The 22,731-nt window shown below is 38.6% G+C and overlaps 1 protein-coding gene and 1 long non-coding RNA gene across 4 annotated transcripts in view; both read right to left on the bottom strand.

Annotated features, from left to right (window-relative positions):
* NEDD4 (NEDD4 E3 ubiquitin protein ligase) overlaps window positions 1-22,731 on the bottom strand; it is a 60,546-nt gene extending 37,815 nt beyond the window's left edge. The window contains exons 1-5 of one of the 3 annotated variants that reach the window (XM_055808816.1): window positions 22,611-22,731; window positions 10,944-11,017; window positions 9,278-9,356; window positions 8,060-8,098; window positions 7,555-7,608 (exon numbers count right to left, since the gene is read on the bottom strand). In XM_055808816.1, coding sequence (XP_055664791.1) covers window positions 7,555-7,608; window positions 8,060-8,098; window positions 9,278-9,356; window positions 10,944-11,017; window positions 22,611-22,655 — 291 coding nt within the window. In that variant the 5' untranslated portion in view covers window positions 22,656-22,731. Of the gene's footprint in view, window positions 1-1,178; window positions 6,834-7,554; window positions 7,609-8,059; window positions 8,099-9,277; window positions 9,357-10,943; window positions 11,018-22,610 lie in introns of those variants that run through there. The other 2 variants (XR_008747872.1, XM_055808806.1) reach the window with 2 other exon arrangements.
* LOC129784788 (uncharacterized) lies at window positions 21,546-22,604 on the bottom strand. Its single transcript, XR_008747874.1, has 2 exons — window positions 22,119-22,604; window positions 21,546-21,992 (listed from the first exon to the last, which is right to left on the bottom strand). It is a non-coding gene; the product is annotated as an uncharacterized LOC129784788 (long non-coding RNA).

The following is a 22,731-nucleotide window of genomic DNA, read 5'->3' as shown; positions in this document are numbered from 1 at the left end:
GTGCACTTTTCTTCAAACTCTTTTTAACCAAAAAGCAATAGAAAACTTCAAAGAAGCCAAAAAGTGTAGAATCATCAGGCACTACTCTAAGAGCAACAACAGATTGTGAATTACAGGCTAATACCTCCAAGTTTATCAAACTATTACTAGTTTTGAAAGGGACTGTCATAACTGTAGATCTTTGGCATAAAGCCTTTTGCTTAATCAAGCATGTTAGTTAAATGATAGCAGTGTCTATTTATGCTTGGTAAACAGTGATTGTTTCACTTTCATCAGCATTCACAATTAAAACTAAGACATAATATTCAGATCATTTATGTCTTCATAACGTTATTGAAACAAGTCTTAAAATCCGTATTTCATGTGGCTTATGCCTTACTAACAACATAAACTGCCTGAGGAGTTAGTAAAAGCAAACACATTTCTGCAGTTTAGTTGGACGTGAGCTTTATTACCAAAAAAATATATTTAATATAAGCCTTCTAGAACCAAGTACTATAATTTGAACAGCAATGTTGTTGGGAGAAGTATTAAGTTACAGTGTACTGCTCAGGCTGAAGTAGCGGTTGGAAAGAAAAAGAAAAAAAAAAGGAAAAAAAAAGGAGAGGAAACTGAAAATTCCTGTGGTTCAGGGTGTATACAGAAACAAATGGTATTTACAGTTTCTCTGCTCAAATATTACTTATCTTTAATTCTACATACAGCAAACTGTTCTGTAAAATAAAGCCTATATGAAATACACCTAAAAGTCTGTAAAGTAATCCACTCATTTTTACCCATTTTAGTAATCACTATTAATTTACTAAGAAACAGTTATATATTTAAAACTACACAACTTCATCTGAAATATAAATAAATCCCATGTCTAGATAACCAGACAAGAAAATCCCTTTGAGTTCATGTGAATAAGAAATTATTGTTTATAATACATTAAATACAGGTATTTCACTTCAAGACATTCACCTACGCTACTGTATGTACCATATCCTAAAAAACAAATCTAAAAACCAAATACTGCAGATAATATAAAAATTAAACTTCCCAACAGTGACAGTTTGACACCATTTGGAAATTCTGAAATCACTGTGTTTAAGTCTTGATTGTAAATGTTATTATTTTCCCCATTAAATTTCAGCTGTAAAACACTGTCAAATTTTTCTGTAAACCAGAACACTCACCTTATGGGGCCTCCACAAAGAAGTGCTAGACATTTCCCTCTTAGAGGTTCCGTATCTTTTCTTAACACCAGTTGTTTTTCCTTCATTCCCAGGTTTGAACTGTATGTGCAACTGAGACGTCCTTGCACTATGACACTTGTATTTAAGGCTGGATAAACAGCAAGAAACTTTTTGATGTGATCCTTCCAACGAAACGCTTCTTTGCAAAACATTGTGGGTTTTGCTCAGCTGTGCATTCGGTCTTGCTAGTTCATTTATATTAACCTGATATTCTGAATCTATTTTTGAGGGTAAACACGCAGATGTGCTACGTGCCAGTTTTAAATAAGGGTATTTTGCACTGGAGTTCAGATTTAACTCCGGACTGCAACTGCCATTAACCATTTCACTGCTTGATGCAAATGCTTTTTGAGTGAGATGAACTGAAATACATGAGAAGCCATCAGCTGCTTCTTCACAGGTTGCCTGCTCCGAACTATTTGACATTTGACTTTTGTCTTGTAACGATGTATTCGAGTGAAGCGGTCGAATGTCTCTGACTTCGCCAGAAGAGCAAACTGTTTTAGATAATCGAAGTCCATTGACTGCTGTTGAAAGGCATCCCTTGGAAATAGTGTGATCTTCTTTTTGTGCCAGCTCACTAGGAGAAATAATTAGTTTATGGGATGTTTGGTAGGCACCTCTATGTGGTAGCTGACCTGAGCTTACTGGAGAAGCTGGAGGAGTACTGGAAGGACTCCTAGGGAAAATAACCAGTGATGAACAACGTCGCAGTGGAATTTTTGTTTTCTTCCTCACCGACAAATCGTCCTGGTCAAAAGTAGTATTACTTCTACACAGAGCTTCCTGAGATGAGTTGTTCCTATAGGGATTACATTTGTCTGCAGTGCTTCTATACAAAGAATCGCCATACACAACACTATTACAGAAAGTACCATCACTGGTCGAAAGAGTGCCACTACCACTGTCACTGATGACACTGTTACTATAAGAACCTCCATCACTTGTGGTACTTGCACATGATCCATAGTCACTGCCAGCACTGCTGAACGATCCACTGTCACTGGCTGCAATACTGACGAGACTGCCATTGCACGAAGCAGTATTGCTCAGAAGGCTATCATTAGATCGATGATCAACCACAATTCTAGCACCACAGTTTCCTTCGTTATCAATACCAATGAATGAAGTGTCTTCACCAGCAGCTACAGCATCACCAGACTGAAAACATCCACTATGCTTTCTAGACTGCAGGGAAATGTGCAGTGAGGTGCTCTTTTTTATTTGAAATGAAGAAATAGCTGCATTTTCTTCTTGATTAATTACTTGCTGCATTACAGGTGCATAAGCAACTTGTCTAGGAGTTAGCTTCATTTGTGTAACATTAGGTGGAGAATTCTGCGATTTTTTGAAGTACATACAATTGTTACTCTCCAAAACATCTTCAGAGGCTTCGGATAATGGATCTGTGTTGCTTCTTTGGGTAGCAAAATGCAATCTTAACCGTCGTGCCATTTGTTCTCATTTCCACGCATGTTAGCAAACGAAAACCACAAAGATCCTTCAGCAGAAAGGCTACAGGCAGCTGCACAGAACCTAAAGCTAGTACATCACAACAGTAAAAGCCCATAAAAGTTGCAGTCTTTGTCCTAATTTCTACAAGATACTAGTGTTAAATAAAACCAAACTGTACCTCTTGAAATAAGTCAGCCATTCGTTGAACTGCAGTTTCTGGACGTCTTTGATTGCTTGCAGTCAGAAAGCATTCATTTACAAAGCACTTAGATTCCAACGACCTCAGCTGCAACACACTGACAAACACTACTGACCTTGTTTCAAGCACACCTTCTGTAATTTGCATAAATGAACACAATAATAAACTTCCAGTACTTCCAAGTTTAAAACAGCAACTCCTGCTGCAGCTGCACTAGCTGAGTCAATGTGTCCGTACTTTCCTCAGCAGCGTATGACTACTAATATTTTTACCCATAGGTTTAGAATTACAGGAAGTTGGTAGGAATGAAGTCCCATATAATTGAGTATCAAGCCTAGGATTGAATTTCCAAATAGTAACCATGCTAGCAAACTGCTGAGGTCTGAATTATGCATAAACGAGTGAAATAAGCCTCCTCCCCTTCAAAAAAAAAAAAAAAAAAGAAGTCTTTCTGCACTATTTAAATAAAACTTGAAAGAAATCTGCCATTATCTTGCAATCAACATGCTGTTAAGCCATCACACTTTCTTAAAGATTTGCACATAGTAGAAACCTCTCCCACCGAGTCATAATTTTCAGCAAGGTGCAACTGAATTGGAACAAAAAAGTTATTCTGATTAATAATTTGGCATTTATTTTCAGCCTACCACATTAACCTTCTATTTTATATTTTAACATTGCCAAATTACTTCTGTTAAAGGTAGAAAGAAGCAAACTATACTTACAAGCTGAACTATCTCACCTTATTTGCTGGAAGCCCGCAATAACCAGACATTCATTAGAGTTCAATTCTGCATGCAAATATATTATATGACCAGCTACACAAACTTTAGAACACTAAGCTAAGCATGCAGAGTTAAATACGATTACCAAGCACAATGACAGAAGTATGCTGTAAAATTACATACAAACTGTCTCATACATTCACAGCTAAAGACTATTTTTTAAATAAAATTATCAGCATGTCAAGAAGTTAATATACCATTAACTCTTAAAAGAGTAATGGGATTGAGAATTACTACAGAAGGTTTCACTGGCTCATATCCTCTGAAAAAGGTCCTTTGCTGGCACCTAGTGGGACTTTTGAAAAAAGACAATCTCGAATCTTGCTTAACTGTTAAGTGTTCTTTTTTTTGTTGTTGTGGTTTGTTGTTTTGTTTTATTTAAAAAAAAACAAACAAAGCATTTGCCTATGAATGTATTTTGAATACAGAAGCCATGTATAATGCAGTACTAAACGTTACCATACTAACATGAAGTTACTTAGTGCTGCTGAAGAAGTGCAAACAGCAAAGAACACTAGGCCATTTATACCTTTATAGGTCATAGTACTGGGGTGGTTTTTTGCTCCATATTTATTTAACCTTTACTGTATTTTAAGCTAGAAGGCAGTAAAATTAACATTTATACCTCCTTCCCAAAAAAGGGCCAAGAATCAAATTCACAGTGCCCTGTTTGCAAGCAACAAATTTGTTTTCTAATTATACTCCAGGGCTTACTTAACCTCCGTTACCTGAATTCCATTATTAGAACGCAGCAATAAATGAATACTAGCTTATTCATAGAAAGCCAACAAATACAATAGTTCATTTATTTCATTATGCTTTACCAACTGGACTTCCTCTAATCTTATATTGGATGGGGCCTGGATAGAGGGAGAAGACGAAAGAAAAAATACCATAAAAGATTCTTTTGGTCACAGTTTCAAAAAGATACATTTCAACTCCAACATATTAAAAAAAAAAACAAAAAACCAAAAAAAAACCCACCAAAACCAAACCAAGAAAAAACCCACCCTAAGATATGAGAGCGAAGAGTGAAATAATGCATTTCTTAAAGGTCCTTTTCTCCCCAACAACAAATTAGTAGCATGGTTTGTAACAACTTAGTGTGATACACAACAAATTGTAACCAGTGTATTAAATACTGCTTTCAGTAAAAAACAGTAACAGTTTCTACCCAAAGGGATGATCCAAAATGTTTTTCCAATTTTACTACAGAACCCTTTAAGAACATGATAAACTGACATAATTTGGTAACTCAGGCTTAAGATATAAATGAAATTTCTCAACACGTCACTTTTTCCTTAGCTGTAACAGTATAGGTATAGTCAGCCAACTACAGCTTCCTTACCAACATAAAATGGCTTTTAAAATGCAAAATTTTATCTTGCTGAATTAAGACCTGACAAAAAAATTAAAATCATGATTTTTGAAAAGTACCAACAGCTCCATTCAAATCTTAACATAATTGACGACTTCAGTTATCAATAATGGATTTTTGGCACTTCATTTGATGTACATACACAATTGCATCAAGTTATTGTAACACAGGGAGACATAACAAAGAGTCATCTAGCCCCTTCACTGGTCCATCTCGTAAGTGGACTCACTGTCCTTGTTGACAGATTTTTCTAATGTGTTTTTAACTACAACCCTAACCACGGACTCCACGAACTGCTCAAGCCCTTTATTCTACTAATCGTTTGCAACAAGTTAGCAAAACAAAACTACATTTAGTGTTCCCTTACCAAATCCAAGACAGGCATTCTTGAAAAGTTTTGAAGGTACTACAGAAAGATTTTAGAACTCCTATTGTTGGTGATACAAGCGATGCAGCAGGACTTTGAATTTAAGTCTAACATTGAAGTTTTGAGCCTGGTTCTCAAGAAAGCAACATTTCTTAAAAAACAGCCAGCAGAGAGTTCAGACTTCATTTTATCCCTAAAAGTTACCGGAAATAAAAGCAACTGGGATACATTTTTATAAAGCGGCAATTATCTGTTGGGTAGAGGTCTCACAAATGTAAGAATTTCAGTTTCCCTGCTTGCTCACATCTGCAGTTTAAACAGTCATCCAATAGGTAGAAGAAAGAAAGGCTGACTAACACTGAAGCCCCCTAAAATAATGGAAGATGAAACACCTTTTGATCATAGCTGCGTATCCTAGTAAGAGTGCAATGCATCTATGATTTCTGACACATGAAGATGAATTAATAGAAGGGGGGAGGAGCTTGTCAATGCTAAAGCAAAAATTTGACTTATTTAAAACAGCTCAAGACATCTGTGATAGAAACTTACTGTTTCTGAGAGCAAGCTAGTGAAACAGGGAGACAGCTTTTTCCATTCACTGAATAAGGAGATGGAAAATATAAAAATATTGGAGTTATTGTAGAACTATACAGTGACTGATGAGGTCATAATGCTTTGATCTCTAAATATAATCATACATAGGAAACAAAGCACCATTTCCAAGTTGATGCCAATAAAATGTTCCAACGGCTCCTCTCCCATAAGCCAACAGGTCAAACAAATTATCTACTCCAGATTAGAGACAGAATTCTAAGGAATTATCTTGGTGGAAACCACAAAGAAAGCATTGGCTTTCTCCCACAAAGAATCAGGAATCCGACTTTCTATTCATGCCTCCTGGCTTCCAGGGGGTGGCAGTAATGTTCCAATGGCTCACGGACAAAGTACTCTGACCTCATGAATACACTGTAGCCTGTATCATCAAGTTAAGATGTATAGCTGAGCATCCTGAAAGATCATATTTAATCTGCCACTAAGCCACAACTGCTGGTGATTCCCTTTAAAATTGCTTTTATAAAATAAAAGAGACACCATATTTGAAATACTTGGGACAGGTAGTACCACCTGTCAAGTAGTAAATTGTTTGGGAAGTCTGTAAATGCCTATAACCATGAAACAAGCTGCTTCTTTGTTCAGTCTAATTATTCCAGACAGTTTGTACTTAGATTTACATACATTTCACACTTCCCAACTTCAGCAAAGCAGCACCTCCATAAAACATACAACATATTACCAAATATATGCAGAAAGCATTAGGAAAAAATAATAAGTTTTTCATAGCCAACACACTATCCAAGCACAAAGACATCCATTATAACAGCTATCAGAATGAAACAGCGTTTGGAGCACAAACCTAAGAGCAATAAACCCCTCCTATTAGTTTCAAACTATTGCAGAAGAAAAATTCCAGTGATAAGAAGTATCTGTGAAGTGGCCCTAGGATACAAGCATCATGATTGTACTGCTACTAGCCTTACTCATTTACAATAAAACATACAGTCACAAAGACAGGTAATTGGACATCTTCACATGTAAAACCAGAGCATCATCAGAGGATAAGTCTGAATTTCAGTAAGAATATAAAGGCACAAGCTAGCCCTATCTTACTTTCGACCTGCCCTTCACAGTGATGCCTATTTACAAAATCACAATCTACCGTCCGCTTGTTAAGACTTCCGAAGAAAATGCACGTTTTCTTTCATGCTACTCCTCAACTGTGTGCAGAGAAACCTACATTTCACAATACTGCTTTGAATGTTTATTTTTCCCCACAATCAGAGCTTTCAGTATCACCAAAGCATTTGGACATATCATTTGAAAAGTGCTATAAAAGAACAACACTTTTATAACACACATTAGAAATCAAGAATAATAATATAACTGTTTCAGAGCATCACAAAGTGTGGTCGTGTCAGATAAGTAAACAAATCGGGTCTGCCTTTAGCTTTAGGTTGCATTAGAGAAGTTAAGATTATTTTGTTTGGGTATTTTTTTAATCCATGTTGAACACAGATGAACTTACTTTCATTCAAGTCTTCAATACACCGTTACATTAACGCAAAAGGACCTACCAAACGGTTTTCATCAAATACTTCAAAAAGGAGTCTGTGTTTCTGAGGATTAACCTAGGAAAAAAAAATGTTGATAATTAAAATTTATGCTGAATTCCAACATTTGTTTTCAGCAAAGCCTCTTATGTTTATACAGGAGGAAAGAAATACGTAAAACCCAAGTTATACAGCAAATCTACACTTTGGTGCCACTTCACTATACAACATGTTTCTATCAAGACCAACGAGCAAAGACTGGTGCTATCCTAAACTGTTTTTAAATCCATGTTCATGTTTTTAAACATTCATGGAACAAAGAAGATTAACATCAAGACTGAAAATTTAACTCTGACACAAATAGAAATGTTAACAAGTGTATTTCTAAAAAAAGCAGTTTGTGAGCCTTTTTGAACATTAATTATAGACATGTTTCTGATTTTAAGCTGAAGTAATGAGAAAACATTTCCCTAATGTGTAAACATAATATTCAACATAGGTAATAAAGCTGTAAAAAAACCCCACTTACTCTAAATAAGAGTTCTTCATTCCACTTTGGGTTTAAGGACTATGGGGGGAAGAAAAGGAAGACAGAATTTATTATAGTGACAATTCTATATTGGTGTATTTTTTTATGTTTTACCTCTGGTTTATCCCATGTAACGATCCACTTACAGTACAAATAATCTTGCTATCACTGGTAGAAGTCATAGGAGTTTTCTACTGTTTAACACAGTGCAGAATAGAGACAATTTATGTAAGACAATTTATGTACTCTCAGATTCTGGCTAATGCTATGGATGCAGAAGACTCATTATGCAGTTCAAATCAGTTAATTTATGGTTTGTTTTCAGCAATCATCACTGCCTTCTCAGTCAACTATCCACATGCTTATATGCAAACATATGTTGATCCTGAAATTATGAACCTCCTGCAGGTATTCTAGATAAATGAGTAGTATTGTAATTCATGTGAACTGTGCAATTTGACAACGGAACACACCAAACTGTGTTTGTGTTTCAAACATAAAAAACATAGTAGTTGTACAGCAAGAAAGTTTCTTCTGTCATTAAAGATCTCAGAAAATCATAAAATCACTTAAGTTGCAAAAGACCTTTGAGATCTTCAAGTCCAACCATCAACCAGGACTGTCAAGTCGACCACTAAACCACGTCCCTAAGCACTGCATCTATGTGCCTTTTAAACACCTCCAGGGATGATGGATGATTCCACCACCACTGGGCAGCCTGTCCCAATGCCTGACCACCCTCTTAGTGAAGAGATTTTTCCTAATCTCCAATCTAAACCTCCCCTGGCACAACTTGAGGCCGTTTCCTCTTGTCCTGTCACTGGTTATCTGGGAGAAGAGATCGACCCCCCCCTGCCTACACCCCCCCTTCCAGGTAGTTTCCAGGAAAACCACCTGCCTGATCATGGTGTCTCCCCTGCCAGGTAAAGTATGATTCTATCAGAACAATCCTGTATTTCCACAAGTGATGTAGTTTTGAATCAGTACTCACCTTATACCCCTTAGTCTTTCTCTACCTTTCATTAAAACTACTGAAGAGAAAACATCAAAATAACACCATGAACAGAGTAGGTCATGGAACATTCCTTTCCCTGTGTCCATTCAAAAAGGTGACATATTAATTCTCCCACTTCCTGCAGTATTAACTTTTTCTCTAGAGTCTGATAAAAAGCCCAAAACAAACAAAACCACCACACCCATAACGATAAGATGGCTAACCTTTTTAATAGTTTTTGTCTGAACACTGGTAAGGACTCCGTTCACCGGATCATACACTGTCACTTTCACATATGGGTCACTGGGAAGGGGAAAGAAAGAGATATGCATGCTGTTATACATCCTTTTTTTTGTCAGCATTATTAGCAGTTGAGTTTTAAAAGGCTTAAATTAATAGAAGCTATGAAACTAGGAGTTAAGAGTTACTTTAGGGACACCATATACATGTACTTACCATCATTTTCTAAATAGTTTTAGACACAAAACTAAACGTTACTGATTATGACCATACTAGCTATGCCATTTTATGTTCTGTGTATCATTACAGTTTTATTCTCTATTCCTTCACAGTTCTTACTTCATGAGAACAGATTTACTAAACCCTCATGCATTTCAACAAGACATACATGAAAAGAAAACAGCTGCAACTGAAAGAACTTTTAAGTATTAAACATCTTGGTTTTAGCGATCTAAAACACCTGGAACTCGAGGTACTTCCTTGAACATGCAGTGTTTTTATTAATGTTCTATCAGTTTCACAGAGTTTAACCTGAATTTTTCTATCAATGCCAATGTCCTAATATGGTTGCTTAAAATGGCCTACTGCCTCAGGTATTTTTTCTTCCTTCCTGTGGCACAATAAAAAACAATTTAAGAATATTTACTTTTCAAGAACAGAGTTCAAGGCATTCAATTGCTCCAACAGATGAGTTACAAAAGGCAACCGAGACAGTGCCACACAGCAAAACAGCATACGGTTTTCACATATTTAAGTTATGATGAGACAAGGTGCCCGATTTCTGTTTAAAGTAAAAAAAACAAACCTGAAGAGAGACTGTTTGGCTTTAAGGAAAATATGAATATCACAACTTTTTTTCCTAAAGCTAAACCGATGTCACACAACAATTCTGCTAGTGCTAAAATAACAGCATTCCTGTACACGTGCCAAAGCAGCTGATAGCAGAACTAATACTAAACCCATCAGTACTTTTCTAGACCCTCTGTATATGGGCCAGAAGAAAAAGTAGCTTTAGTACAAGCTGCATGCTGCCACTTGTCAAATCTACAAGATCCTACAAAGCATTTCAATTACTAGTTCAAAAGTCTGATCTTTCCTGTGGTAAACGTTAAGCCACTTGATTTGTTTCTTCCCTTACATGGATTGTTAACTTTTAAATTTGTACATACCCAGAGCCTGCAGCCACTGGCATGCATTTCCCACATCTATAGAACTGGTGGATGCTGTTCTTCTGCATATAATTTGAGTGGAAATAGTCTTGTTGCTACCCATGTTTAGTGTTGTGTTCATTCCAAGTCTTTAAAGCACAGATGAGAATTTTGATTATAATTGTACTCTTGTATATATTTTACTTCAGGTCAACCACAGCTAAAATAACATGTATCTATCCTCCATGGCAGAACTATTTTACCATGCAGAGAATGAAACCTCCCCACACATTGCTTTGCCAATGCACATTTATCCAGGTGACTCTTGGGTAAGAAAACAGGTATCTTCATGTTTATATAGCCTCTGATAATTTTACAAGGTTACCAGTTAAAACATTTCTCATTTTTTTGGAAAGAGGAACAGCAGGATTTACTGAAACAGCGATGGAAAGAAAATAAAGAAGCAGCTGTGCCTTAATATATTGACAACATATATTCTTACCTGGCTCCTAAGATATCCTTCTTGGCCAGGCCAATTCCAGCTATAACCTTCACCCTGACAATTCGTGTGTTCTCCTAAAATACAAAATAACAATAACCCAAGAGGTGTTCACATTTATTTTTCTTATCTATTTTTTATATACAAAGCTACAAGCAATTAATGGCATAATTTTGAACTTACAGTGAGAACTACAGACTTAAGTAATGCACTTACTTTGACAGAAACAGCTCAAAGTTTCAATAGCAAATTTATTCTACCATTAACCCTTTTAAAGTCTTACCACCACTGTACCCACATATGATGGTAGACACAGAATCCAGAAAAAGCGGGTAAGTCACTAGAGTAGGGTTTGGGTTGTTTTTTTTAAAAACAATTTGTTTGTTTGTTTCTCAGCATTCTAAAGGTATGGGATTTTGGTTTGAGTTTGGGTGTTTTAACCCCACAGGGCAGGATTATTAACCTAGCATACAACTGTTCCAGCCAGCCTTCTTTCCCAAATTCCAAACTGTTCTGGCAGTGGCAGTCACCACCTTCCCCTGGCAAGCCTCGCAATACACTTGTATCAGACTGGACGCAGTACCTATGTACTCCACAGCACACACGAAGGTCTTCTCCTAGGGCAGTGATAAGGGCAAGCTGCTATTGCCACAATTCACAGAGCCCAGCGATTGCTAACGCTCCCAACTGCTCACAGGAAGGCGAGCATCTGGGAACAGTTTCCATGAGCAGTTCCCGTTTCCCAGCAGGCAATTCTAAGCCATCTTTTGTACAGATTAGGCAAGGACTTTTGTGAGAACATGCTCTGAACAGCATCACATTTTCTGGTGCACATGATCTGTTAGGATGCAAGGAATGGGTTGCCACTCAGACAAATGCATATGGACCAATCAAGTTTTCACCTAATGGTATCTTGGCATTCATCAGAGAGTAGGAAAGAAGACTGACCATAAATTTTCTTTCCTGGGGGAAATGAATGGGGTGTAAACCAGAACAGATTAATAAAGAAGTAAAGAACTCTGGGAAAAGGGAAGAATAAAGAATTCTTGCATCTATTTTTATTTTGCAGCACGGAGAGGCCGTGCTCAAAATAGCGGGATTTCTGAAATGACCTGTCAGCAAGGTACGAGATTTCAAAAACCAGAACGCTGTTTCAGTTACACATTATCCAGATTACTGCTTCACAGAAATGACATCAGTGATTGCACTCCTCCTGTTAATTAATATAGCTGTGCAGAGCCTTACATGGCTCGGCTGATAAGCTACTGAATTCAAGAGGAGGAAAAAATCCCAACAGCTGTGACCATGTCAGAGGAAGAAGACAAATAAGCACTGTTTCTCTGGAAAGCAAAAAGCTTTGCAGATGAAGGACTGTTTGTAGGCAACGGCTAGTCAGAGAGACTTTTGAGGAAAGCTGATCCGAACTGGGTGGTTAAAGAGTTAAACAGATACCAAGAGCAATGGGTGAAACAGCAGACGTTGTCTCTGGGGCCTTCCTGAATTCCACATATGATTGAAAGTGCTTTCAGAAGACTGTAGAAAGCACTCTGAAAGTCTGTTTTATCATCCTCTATATAGCCACAGGGTTGGACTCCCTAATCAATACTAATTGGAGGGTTTCCTCACAGATCTCCTGTTTCACTTTTTCCACTAACCACTCTCACCCCGCAAAAACTCACCACACCCCTTTTTGTGTATTTTTTTAAACCGATAGGTGATACTGAAAGGTCCACTTCTTCCTTTTCCAAGCTATAAAGGCTAGAAACTTCAGGAAAAAAAACCACACTAATGTGCAAGGGCAATACTTAATTATGAGAGTCTCTGGTCACACTAGTGAGCAAGGCAGACCAGCAGAAATACAGACAGCTCAATCCACAGACAGTCAGAAGCGCTTTACACCAGGCAGACCCATTTTGCTCCAACCTCACACATCCTGGAAGAGGCAGAGGCCTGCTCACAGGATACAGGTCTGCACTGTGACCATATGACCTTTTCTCCCCTCTCACCGATGACAGAATTGCTAAGGAACAACTGCCACAGCTCACAAAAGCTGCCCCAAACACACTGATCCCAGAAAGCGATGAACAGCCAAAGAATTCCAGGACTATCTGAAGTTCATTTCAGGCAGCCAAAAATTAGGCTATGCAAGCTCTGCACAGGGCCAAAGCATCAGCTACTTGATTCTTGCATCCAAAGGGCATAGGTTTAAAACCAAAATTTAATTGGGTCAAAGGCCATTTTGAACCTTTTCTTCTTCATTCACAGTGCTCAGGAGATCCTTCTGTAGATCCACAGGCAGCTACAACCTGAGGGTGTTCTCATGGTCCAAGAACACACAGGCTACAGCCTGTACCTGTTCTACATTGACTGCAGACACTCTCAATCTTGTCTTGCTATTCTCTTCCACCACTGTGGTGCTTCCAGTGGTGCTGGTGGCAGGGAAAGGGATAGGCACCTAGTCAGTAGCCAGGTACACACCAGCTATGTCTAGCAGCACTGCAGCTCGTCTAGAAAACTGCTCTCTCAGACCAGTTTATCTCCTCAAGAGTCCCTTCCTGGCCATAAATGCCTACCCACACTTTTGCAGTCCCAACATAAACTTGAAGGGGTCGGTCAGAATGTATTCCATCTGTACAGCTGAAGAGACAGTGTTCACTGCAGCTTTGAACACACTAGGAGTCTTAAAGGTTTAACGCCCTGGTACCCAGCTGCTCTGCAATGCAGACATGCACTTCTGAGACACACACACACACATGACAGCCCATCACAGGCAGCAGCTCTGGGCACAGCTGTGCAGGGGTTGTTTGTATAGATGCGGCAAGGATGTTCAGCTTCTTTTGACATTTGACTGCCAGCCACTTTGGAGATGAGGCGGGGTGAGACAACACAAAAACAGCTCACAACACAGCATCATATATAAAATACAAGCAGACCATTTCACCATTAAAACTGTGAACTGTTAAACTGTTCCCTCTGAGAATACATGTACCCCAATACGAATCTGGTAAAAAAACAGCGTGGGAAAAGAAGTATTTGTTAAACTACTGCATCAGCCTGGAGTGGCTGCATACAAATGAAGTCCAAATGACACCGTTTACATTAGTCTGCTCCTAACAAATTCAAGGATAAATTATTTGGGGGGTGGGGTGTGTATATATTTTTAAAGCTAAGGGGTGGGACATATGAGGAGGATAATGCTACCACATATTACAAAGACTGAACTGTCCAAAAATTCTTCGTCTGATTAAGTCAGACAAAACATCCTTTACAGAGCTGAATCAGCAAGTTAGTTATCTTATTATGAACTTCCAGGTTTTATCATTATTCTATTGTTATTCCTACCAGTATATTCTGAAGTACATGTTCAAGATATAACTGGTCAAAATAGCTGGGTCTGCAAAGACATGCCATGTTCACAGTCTGTAACAATGAATCTATTGACTAAGGGATAGTACATAAGACAATGAAATAGAAGGTTTCTGAGCTGATATGTAATCAATCAATAACTTTAAAGACAATGCCTGCCATCCTGCGATACTTTGAGGTTACTGTGACACAGAAATCCTTTTTATGTATCCCTGTTAAAATAGTTTTAAAATGTGTACTCTATACAGCAATGCAGGAGTCAAACAAATAAAGCGGCACTTCTGTAAGTGGATTGTGTTTGGAAAGAAATCTCACACTTTTAAGTTTAAAACTTGCTCAGTTTATCAGAATTGAATGGTCTTGCCTGGGTTACAGCTGTTTATACTCAATGACTATAAAGAACAAGTATTAACACTGTCCATTCTCACCCTCATCCTTCCCAAATTCACATGGTAGGAAAATAATGCCGATGACAATTGCAAGACTGACTCCTCCTTTAGTTGTGGAAGCCCAAGACAGACCAGGAGACACAGGAAAAAGCATATGCAGGATGAAAGGGTGAGAACGAAGGCACAATTCTAGAAATGGTGACATGGTGATTACTGTAGTACAAAATACTGAATAAACCAGAGAATGATTGATGAAGTGTGATCCTCATCTGAAGATCCCCAAAGGCAGGATGCAGGCTTTGAGTGTGAGCCCATGCATGTGTATGGTTGAAGCATGTTGCTAATCCCATGGACTATAAATAATAAAATATTTCCTACACAAACTATATGTAGTAAGAGTCACAACAAGATCACAACAAAGAGTTGTAACTTGTCACTTTAGAAGTTTTAGCAGCTGCCTATACCCGAGTCAGGGGAGGGCAGGGGAAAAAGCTCAAATTCTTTCATTTTGGGCATTGAAACACTATAATGTTACACCAGCAAGAGGCTTTTACCTTTTCCAGTCATTAATGTAACAACATCCAATAACGCAACTATGAACATATTATACTACCAGCTTTTCTCCTTCACTTGAAGCAGTAAGAAAAAAACCACACATAACATGCTATTAGATAATTCAGTGGCTATAAAGGCACTCTCTGATGTTAATGTAAACACTTCAAGTCCAAACGATTTTACAGGAGTTTTCAGCAAGTTACAATCCGTTTCTCAGTTTGCACACATCCCAACACATCCCAAACCTCCAGCAGGTTTGGGATTGAAGTAAGATGCAGATAAACAACCACCACACAGAAAAAGCAGTTTGACATGTGTACAATACATACAAAATCCAGTTAAATTAATTGTATAGCAATAGAAGATAAAGGTTTTTAACTAGGAGAAGAGTTGTTCAGAGTACTTAATTGATCACTATTTGAAAATTATTTTTATTGGCTTTCCTATTTTAATCTTTGCTTCAAATTTTGGGTTTGCTTTTTTAATATACTTGAAAAGATTCATGCAGGACAGAAGGAAACACCAAAACCAGGATGGTTAAATTAATGTAAAACATGAAATGGTAGTATCTGCTGGACTACTAGACAGCTTTTTTTGAGGAAGCCAATATAAAAATGTCTGAGCAGTCCAACAGAGAACACGCTTTTTAGTAAACAATTGCTCTAGGCAATAACATCCTGTTATTCTTTTGTTCCAGCTAGATAGGTCAAGAATCCGCCACCACTAAATCAAGCCAAGAAAAGAGCATCAAAGGATATTACAACAATAAAACAGGACAGCAGCATCACCTTTTAAGATTCTAGTAATATCAGGAATTATATATTAAGGCTTTCTTAAGCTTCATACCATGTCTGCATATAGTGCACAGATAAAAAGAGAACAGAAAAATCAGATTTGAGTAAGTGCAGATAAGGCAAACTGAAATAAACATAGTTTGGAAGTTCAAAACTGAAACTAGTAAATAGCCTGGCCCCGTGAAAAGAGCATAAAAAAGAAGGGATGTATGTTCAACAGGCTGAACATATTCTACATCCCCTGTAGAGTGATCCTTGCCATCCCATGTACTGAGGTCCAGAACGGCAGAAGGGGAAAAAAAAAACAACACACCAAATGAGTATTATCAATTACTATAGAGTGTTGTGCAGCACACACCTACACAGACTGCTGACCTCATTAACGAACAGCTATAAACAGAGAGAAACATTAGGACACTTGCGTGGGCAGAAGTGCACTAAAGCCAAATTAAAGTGCACTAAGCCTGTTAAAGAGTAATTACTAGCATAAGAGATACACATCATGAACGTATAGTTTCTTTTATAGCATGCTTCTCAAATCTCCGAGACATCTTACACAAGGTACCCAGCTTTACCCTACTAGTAACTTGTACTTTAAGTACAGTTGATTAAAGACAGACATATTCACATAAAAGGCTCTGAAGCCTAGGAGCAGCTTGGAAACGATGCTGAAAGATTACTTACAGCTAAAGTGACTACATATTCCAGTTGAACAGATAGCTCATTGCATCTGCCCATTTTAGTAGATTAACTGCTGTGTTTCTCTAAATTTAAAAAAAAAATCCTATCTTAGCATGTTTCCTAACCTGTATCTCCCATCCAAGAGCAGCACTTTATTTGTTTCAGATTGCATTAAAGGTTTGGTTATTTGGTTGGGTTTTTTTTCTTGAGATCATTAATAACCATAAAAGTTATGTTTGAGAGTTTCACAACAAAAATATATTCCTTAGTGGCATTTACCGGAGCGATAAGCAGTCATGTTATCTCAAAGAAAATTTCAGTCTGCATAATTAAGGATTTGACTCTTCCATTGCCTACACTGAGGTCAACCCAGAATGTTTTCCCTTAAGCAGTCCAGAAGGTATTGACATTCTTCACCTGCCTAACATTAAAAAACACTATTTAAGAACAGATCTTCCTCATATATCACAGAAGAATTATAAATAAAATTCCTTAGCTCCTAAACAAAACACTCCCAAAACAATTATAAGATCAGGCTAACTAAATACACATATATGCTATATTCAGCTTCAGCAATTCCAGAAGGAGACAGATACAAAGCTAACAGCATGAGGAATAGGTCCAATGAGTTCATTGTTAAAACTTACCATCTTGTTTGAAAGAATTTCCCACAGAATGGTGAGCCTTAGCTGAAGAACAGTAGTTCCTGCAATATTCAGACCTTGCAAGTTAGGCCAACGTGTATATTAAGTGACCTCTAAATGATACTAACTTTTGTTAGCATCACCAGTTCATTTCACCAGGAGGTACAAAGCAGGAAGGAGACTTTGCTGTCTATGACCATTCCTGCACAACACAGAGAGCACTCTTTCCCCTCTGTGGCAATGAACAGAGCTGAACCATTTTCCTTTGAAGAAATTCTCTCAAATCAAGTTTTCAATTCAGGAAGACTCCTATTATAGAACGACATTAATCAATCTTGTAAACATAATGAAAGTCATTAACTTCCACCTGACAGTTACAAGTTCAGTCTTACTAACTCACTAAAAGAACTTAACCATTAATTGTACCACAGGAACATTTTGTGTTCATAAATAAGGAAGTTTCTCCTTCAAGAAATGCAGGCTGTTCCTGCAGATTCTATTTAACACTTCTGTTCAATTGCAAATTAAGGAAAAGATTCAACAAGACAGGAGTCCACTAACAGAACTACCCATTTGCCAACAAAATTTTACTTTAAAAAAACCACCAGAAGACACAACACAAGAAACCCCAAACCAAAAAACCCAACAACCACCAAACCCCTTTTCAACATGTGCAACCCAACACCACAACAGTTACAGCCAGTGTTTGTTCAGTTTGAAAGAAAGGTGTTAAGAAACAAACCAAACCCAGGTACATAAGATAGTTTCTGGAAACCACCAGATGCACGCAAGTTATATTGCTGTTGGAAAAAAAAAAGCCAAAACCCCTAAACCAACAACAACAATAAACCAAAACCCCAAAAAGCATTTTTACAAGTGTAAACTACTACAAATACACTGGATTCTAGCTTAAGTGCAGAGCATTTCTGAAGCAGAGGCATGCATATCTTTGCCTTCCCTTCCCCCCCTCCACCCTAAGTGCCCCAGAGTCAGATGGAGCAGATGTCTAGTACAGAGGTGCACAGGGTCTGAACAGGAACCGAAGCACTGAGCTGCCTCAAGCTCAGGCGCAAATGAGCCGAAAAAAAATCCTGTTTTCATCAGAAGCAATACAGAGGAAGACCACTCCATGCCAGTCTCAAAAGCAATCAGCAATATGAGAAGGGTTGTGGGGTAAGGCGTGCAGTACAGAAGACAAACCACATATCCAAGACATTCAGTTCACCAGCAGCAAGCCAAATAACCATGAACAACTACTCCAGTAATATTATTTTTATATTCCTTTAGGATATCTCTAAATCTTTCCAGAATGAAATACCATATGCTTATGGGAAATCCTGTGTGACCTGCAGAAAACAATAACACTTGTTCTACATAGGATAGCTCTCAAGTGACTGAGAAACCTGAAATGGCAGACACGTGCAAGTGGGAAGTGTATTTTTGCTTGTGAGAAGTTGCCATTACTAGTTTTGATCCCAGAAACACATCAAACATAATAGACTCAAAAGATCAAAAAGGCTAGCTAACTTAGCATGTTATTTAGGCAATACAAAAAGAGCTAAGCAAAGTAAGTTCTTAATTCAGGCTGGGACTGGAAGAACTCTGACATATGGAAATTTTTTAATTAAACTGGCTATGAAATACATGTACGCAGACAAGCAGCATCATTTTATATTAAATGCCATTCCAAAGCCCTACAATGCAAGCAGGTACTTGCATAGAAAACAGAAATAAATACATTGTCATTCTGGACAGATCCTTCAAAATAATTCCTCCTTCAGACTTTGAAAGATCATTCCACAATAAGTGTTAGAAAATGCTGTATTTTGTACTGCAGTCAATTGTCACAAAACCACAGCCACTAGAAGCTAATAGCTCAGCGTCAGAAAATGCTTGCTCAAAGCATTTCATCTTCTGAAATCTAACTCTTAGCAACCTGAAAGTTTTGTATTAGAGAGTCCCTCAGCTAAAAACCCCATAGCTATAGGCATCCCACCTCAACAAGCACATTTAAGAGCACTGGCAAAGCTACCACTGCTATGACAAAGAAAAGCAGCAGCAGCAGTTGTGTCAGGCTGTGCCTGTGCATCTGAACCAACATTTGCAACTATATTCAAAAGGCAGACATATCCCAAGTATGCAACAACAGGCACAGTTACCCACTCCAGACAAAGTCTGCAGCAGTTAATGCTCCTGTTTTGTTTTTTTTTTAAGCAGCCTGAGGCAACGAGCACTGTGAGAGAAAGTCTGACCTGGAGGTGGTAAGTATACTTTTGCCTCTTCAAAAAACACCTAATAAGAGGATAAAAAATAATTCTTAAAAAAAAAAATAAATATCAGAGCTCTTAATTTTTCTACATTGAGATCAACTGTGGCAAGGTGTATCATCTGCTTATTTGCCTTTTTTCTATATACTATCCTGAAATGTAAAATACTTGACAGTTAAAGACATTCAGAAGTATGATCAACATTTTTAGTCTAATATTGTTCCTAGATTATATTCATTTTAGCTTGCTATTGCATATTCATCCTGTTAGAACGTCTGATAATAGGATCATAAACTATTTCTTTCCAAAAGACAGACACCTTACTATGTGAGCAATACCAATTTTGCTTACTATTTAATATTTTCACCCTATCTTCATTTTTCAGCATATGACCCCAGACCTCATTTTCCACACACTGCTAAGACCCCACTCTGAATACAGAATTATTAAGTCTTCCCTACTGACTTTTCTAGTGCTCATTATTTCAATATCCAACTAAGTTGTACAAAGTCCTACGGGTGACAGAAGGATACAATATCCATATTACAGAAGAAAAACTGAACCAGAGAAATAAAGGACAACTGCACCTGCTAGATTCAGGCACAAAAATTCAGATACCTAAATATAACACATAGAGTAATAAGTAATACCCTGTATATACAATAACCTCAGCTACAGCTTCCTTTGCATCCCAGCTTTTTTTTTTTTTTTTGTCAGGATCATCATAATAGCAATCCTTTAATAAGTCTAAGTGACTAATACACCATTAACCAAAAAATCCAGCATAAATGTATTGGGGGGGGGGGGAATCCATACTCTAATACTCCATTCAACTGCCTCAACAATTAGACCAACTTCTCCTCACCTTCCTTATTTAGTTTTTATATTTACAATATAATGATATGCAATAGCTGCAACAAGTAAAGAGGATTTGCAGCTAACACTGCTTTTACCAGACAATTTCAATTCATACCCCAAGCAAATCCATCTTGCAGAATGGGTCACAGAGCAGCCCTACAGAAGCTGCCATGTGCAGACAGACTACGAAAAACCCATGAGAGGAGGGCGAGGAAGGCTTTTACAGAAAACTCCTTGATGCTACTTTCAATATGATTTCGTTTCTGACTTTGTGTTTTTGTAGTGATTCTGTGTATGCAATCTTCCAGATTAAAATTCTGATAAGACCAAAAAAAACCCAAAACCCAATCTAAAGAGGCAGAACTCTAGTTTCTGTTCTAGCACCCTAGGCAAAAGCAGCTGGCAGCATTTTGTCATCTGTGCATGCAGAATCACACATGAAAACCATGAAGAACACTGAGCAAGTTCTTTACATATGAATTAAAAAGCACCAACTGAATATCAAAGACTGATCATAAACTGCATTTTTCCATCTGGAACTTGAAATTTAGCTAAGCTTTTGAAATACAGAAAAAGTTGGATCTGATACATTTGTTACATACTCCAACTTTCTTCCCATTCCCCCCTGCTGTTCCAAAGGAACATGTTCATGTTCAAAAGGATCAAGGGAAAATGAGAATTGTTCCATTTTGACTAGATTTCAAAATATTCTCCCCTGACTAAAAATAAAATATGTTTTTAATATAAATATAACTAATATAAATATAAAAATATAAACTAACTAAAAATTAAAATACAGAGCCTGAGGCATTGAATGATTTAGACCAACCAGATTGCCTCAAGAAGTTACTAGCAACTGAAAACAGAATCTTGCAATGGGAAGTGCTATGCAACCCTTGCAGCATGCTGTGCTAATTTTTTATTAGAACTCCTATGCAATTCAAATATTAAGAAGAAAAAAAAAAAAAGCATTCGAGACCTTTATAGTTACTTCTCCAGAAGTGAAGCACAACTTGAGAAAGAGAGCTGTGATAACAGACCAGGAATAATAAATACTTCATCATTTATTCAGAGAGTGAATTCCTGCTAAGGACACAACAACTGTGTTTTGACACAAGAGATCATCACTGCCTGGACACAAAAAGAGCTGATCAAAGACAGTCTTGGTAAATATCCTGTTGGCTCAAAGACAACATTACTGACATTTCACACAGGTCATCAACCAGCTTTCAGATGGATACAGCTTTTAGTCTTCCTGTACCTGCAACTAAAAAAAAACCAAGTAACCTTCTTTCTTCTTGATGAAAGTTAACTATTCCACCAGTATTCTGCCCTGTGCACAAGCCGCAGTTACAATGCAAAAGCCTCAAGTCTACCACTTGAGCACTGTAACAGGTACATCGGTATCCACCACCTTCCAGACCCACGTGCTCAGGAACTACGACTTCACGACAGAAGTCTCCGTAGTACGAAGTCACTTTCAGTCACCACGAGTTTACTGGGAAAAAAAAAAAAAAGAAACAACCAAAAAAACCAACCAAAACCACCAAAACGCACACAAGATTTCATAACTCTCACTAATGGCAACGCAGAGAAAAGCACCGTCGCTCAGGCCGCGAACTACCTTTTGCACAATTTTAATCCACGCATCGCTTCAGCGGTTTGCATACTGTCTGTGACAAAACCTGAAACAAAGACTTTATTCTTCAGGGCTGGGAGAGGGAGCGGGGGGAAAAGAATCCCGCTTCGCCCCTCCAGCTCCGTCACGAGGAAGTTGCCCCACAGACGCGTCGCTCCGTCTGCCGGGGAGGCTCGCAGGGCTTTCGGAAAGCAGCCCAGAGACAGGAGTGCCGGTGCTAGGCGACAGGGCAGCCGCCAGCTCCCCGCCGCCAGGGCTGAGGGGACCTGCCCCGCTCCCCGGCCGGCCGGGCCCCCGCCTCACCTCAGCCCGCCTCATTCCCGCCGCCACGCCAGACCGCGGCGGGCCCGCAAGAACCACCCGCCCTGAGGGAAGACCCGCCCGGCCCGGCCCGGCCCGGCCCCGCGGGGAAGCCGCCGCCCTCCCTCCGCGGAGAAGAGAAGCGGGAAGCGCGAGGGGGGCGGTCACAGGCCTCACCTCCTCGCCCGGCAGCCCGAACACCTCCACGGGAGAAGCCGCCATGGCCCAGTGGCGCGCGCTCCCCGCAGCCCCGCCGCCGTGTTTACCCGCCGCCGCCGCCGCCCCGCCGCGCAGCCCG

Source organism: Falco peregrinus, chromosome 1 (assembly GCF_023634155.1).
Source record: "Falco peregrinus isolate bFalPer1 chromosome 1, bFalPer1.pri, whole genome shotgun sequence".
NCBI classification, from domain to species: Eukaryota; Metazoa; Chordata; class Aves; order Falconiformes; family Falconidae; genus Falco; species Falco peregrinus.
The sequence above is the reverse complement of the archived record's forward strand: the minus strand, read 5'-3'. Positions and strand labels throughout refer to the sequence as shown.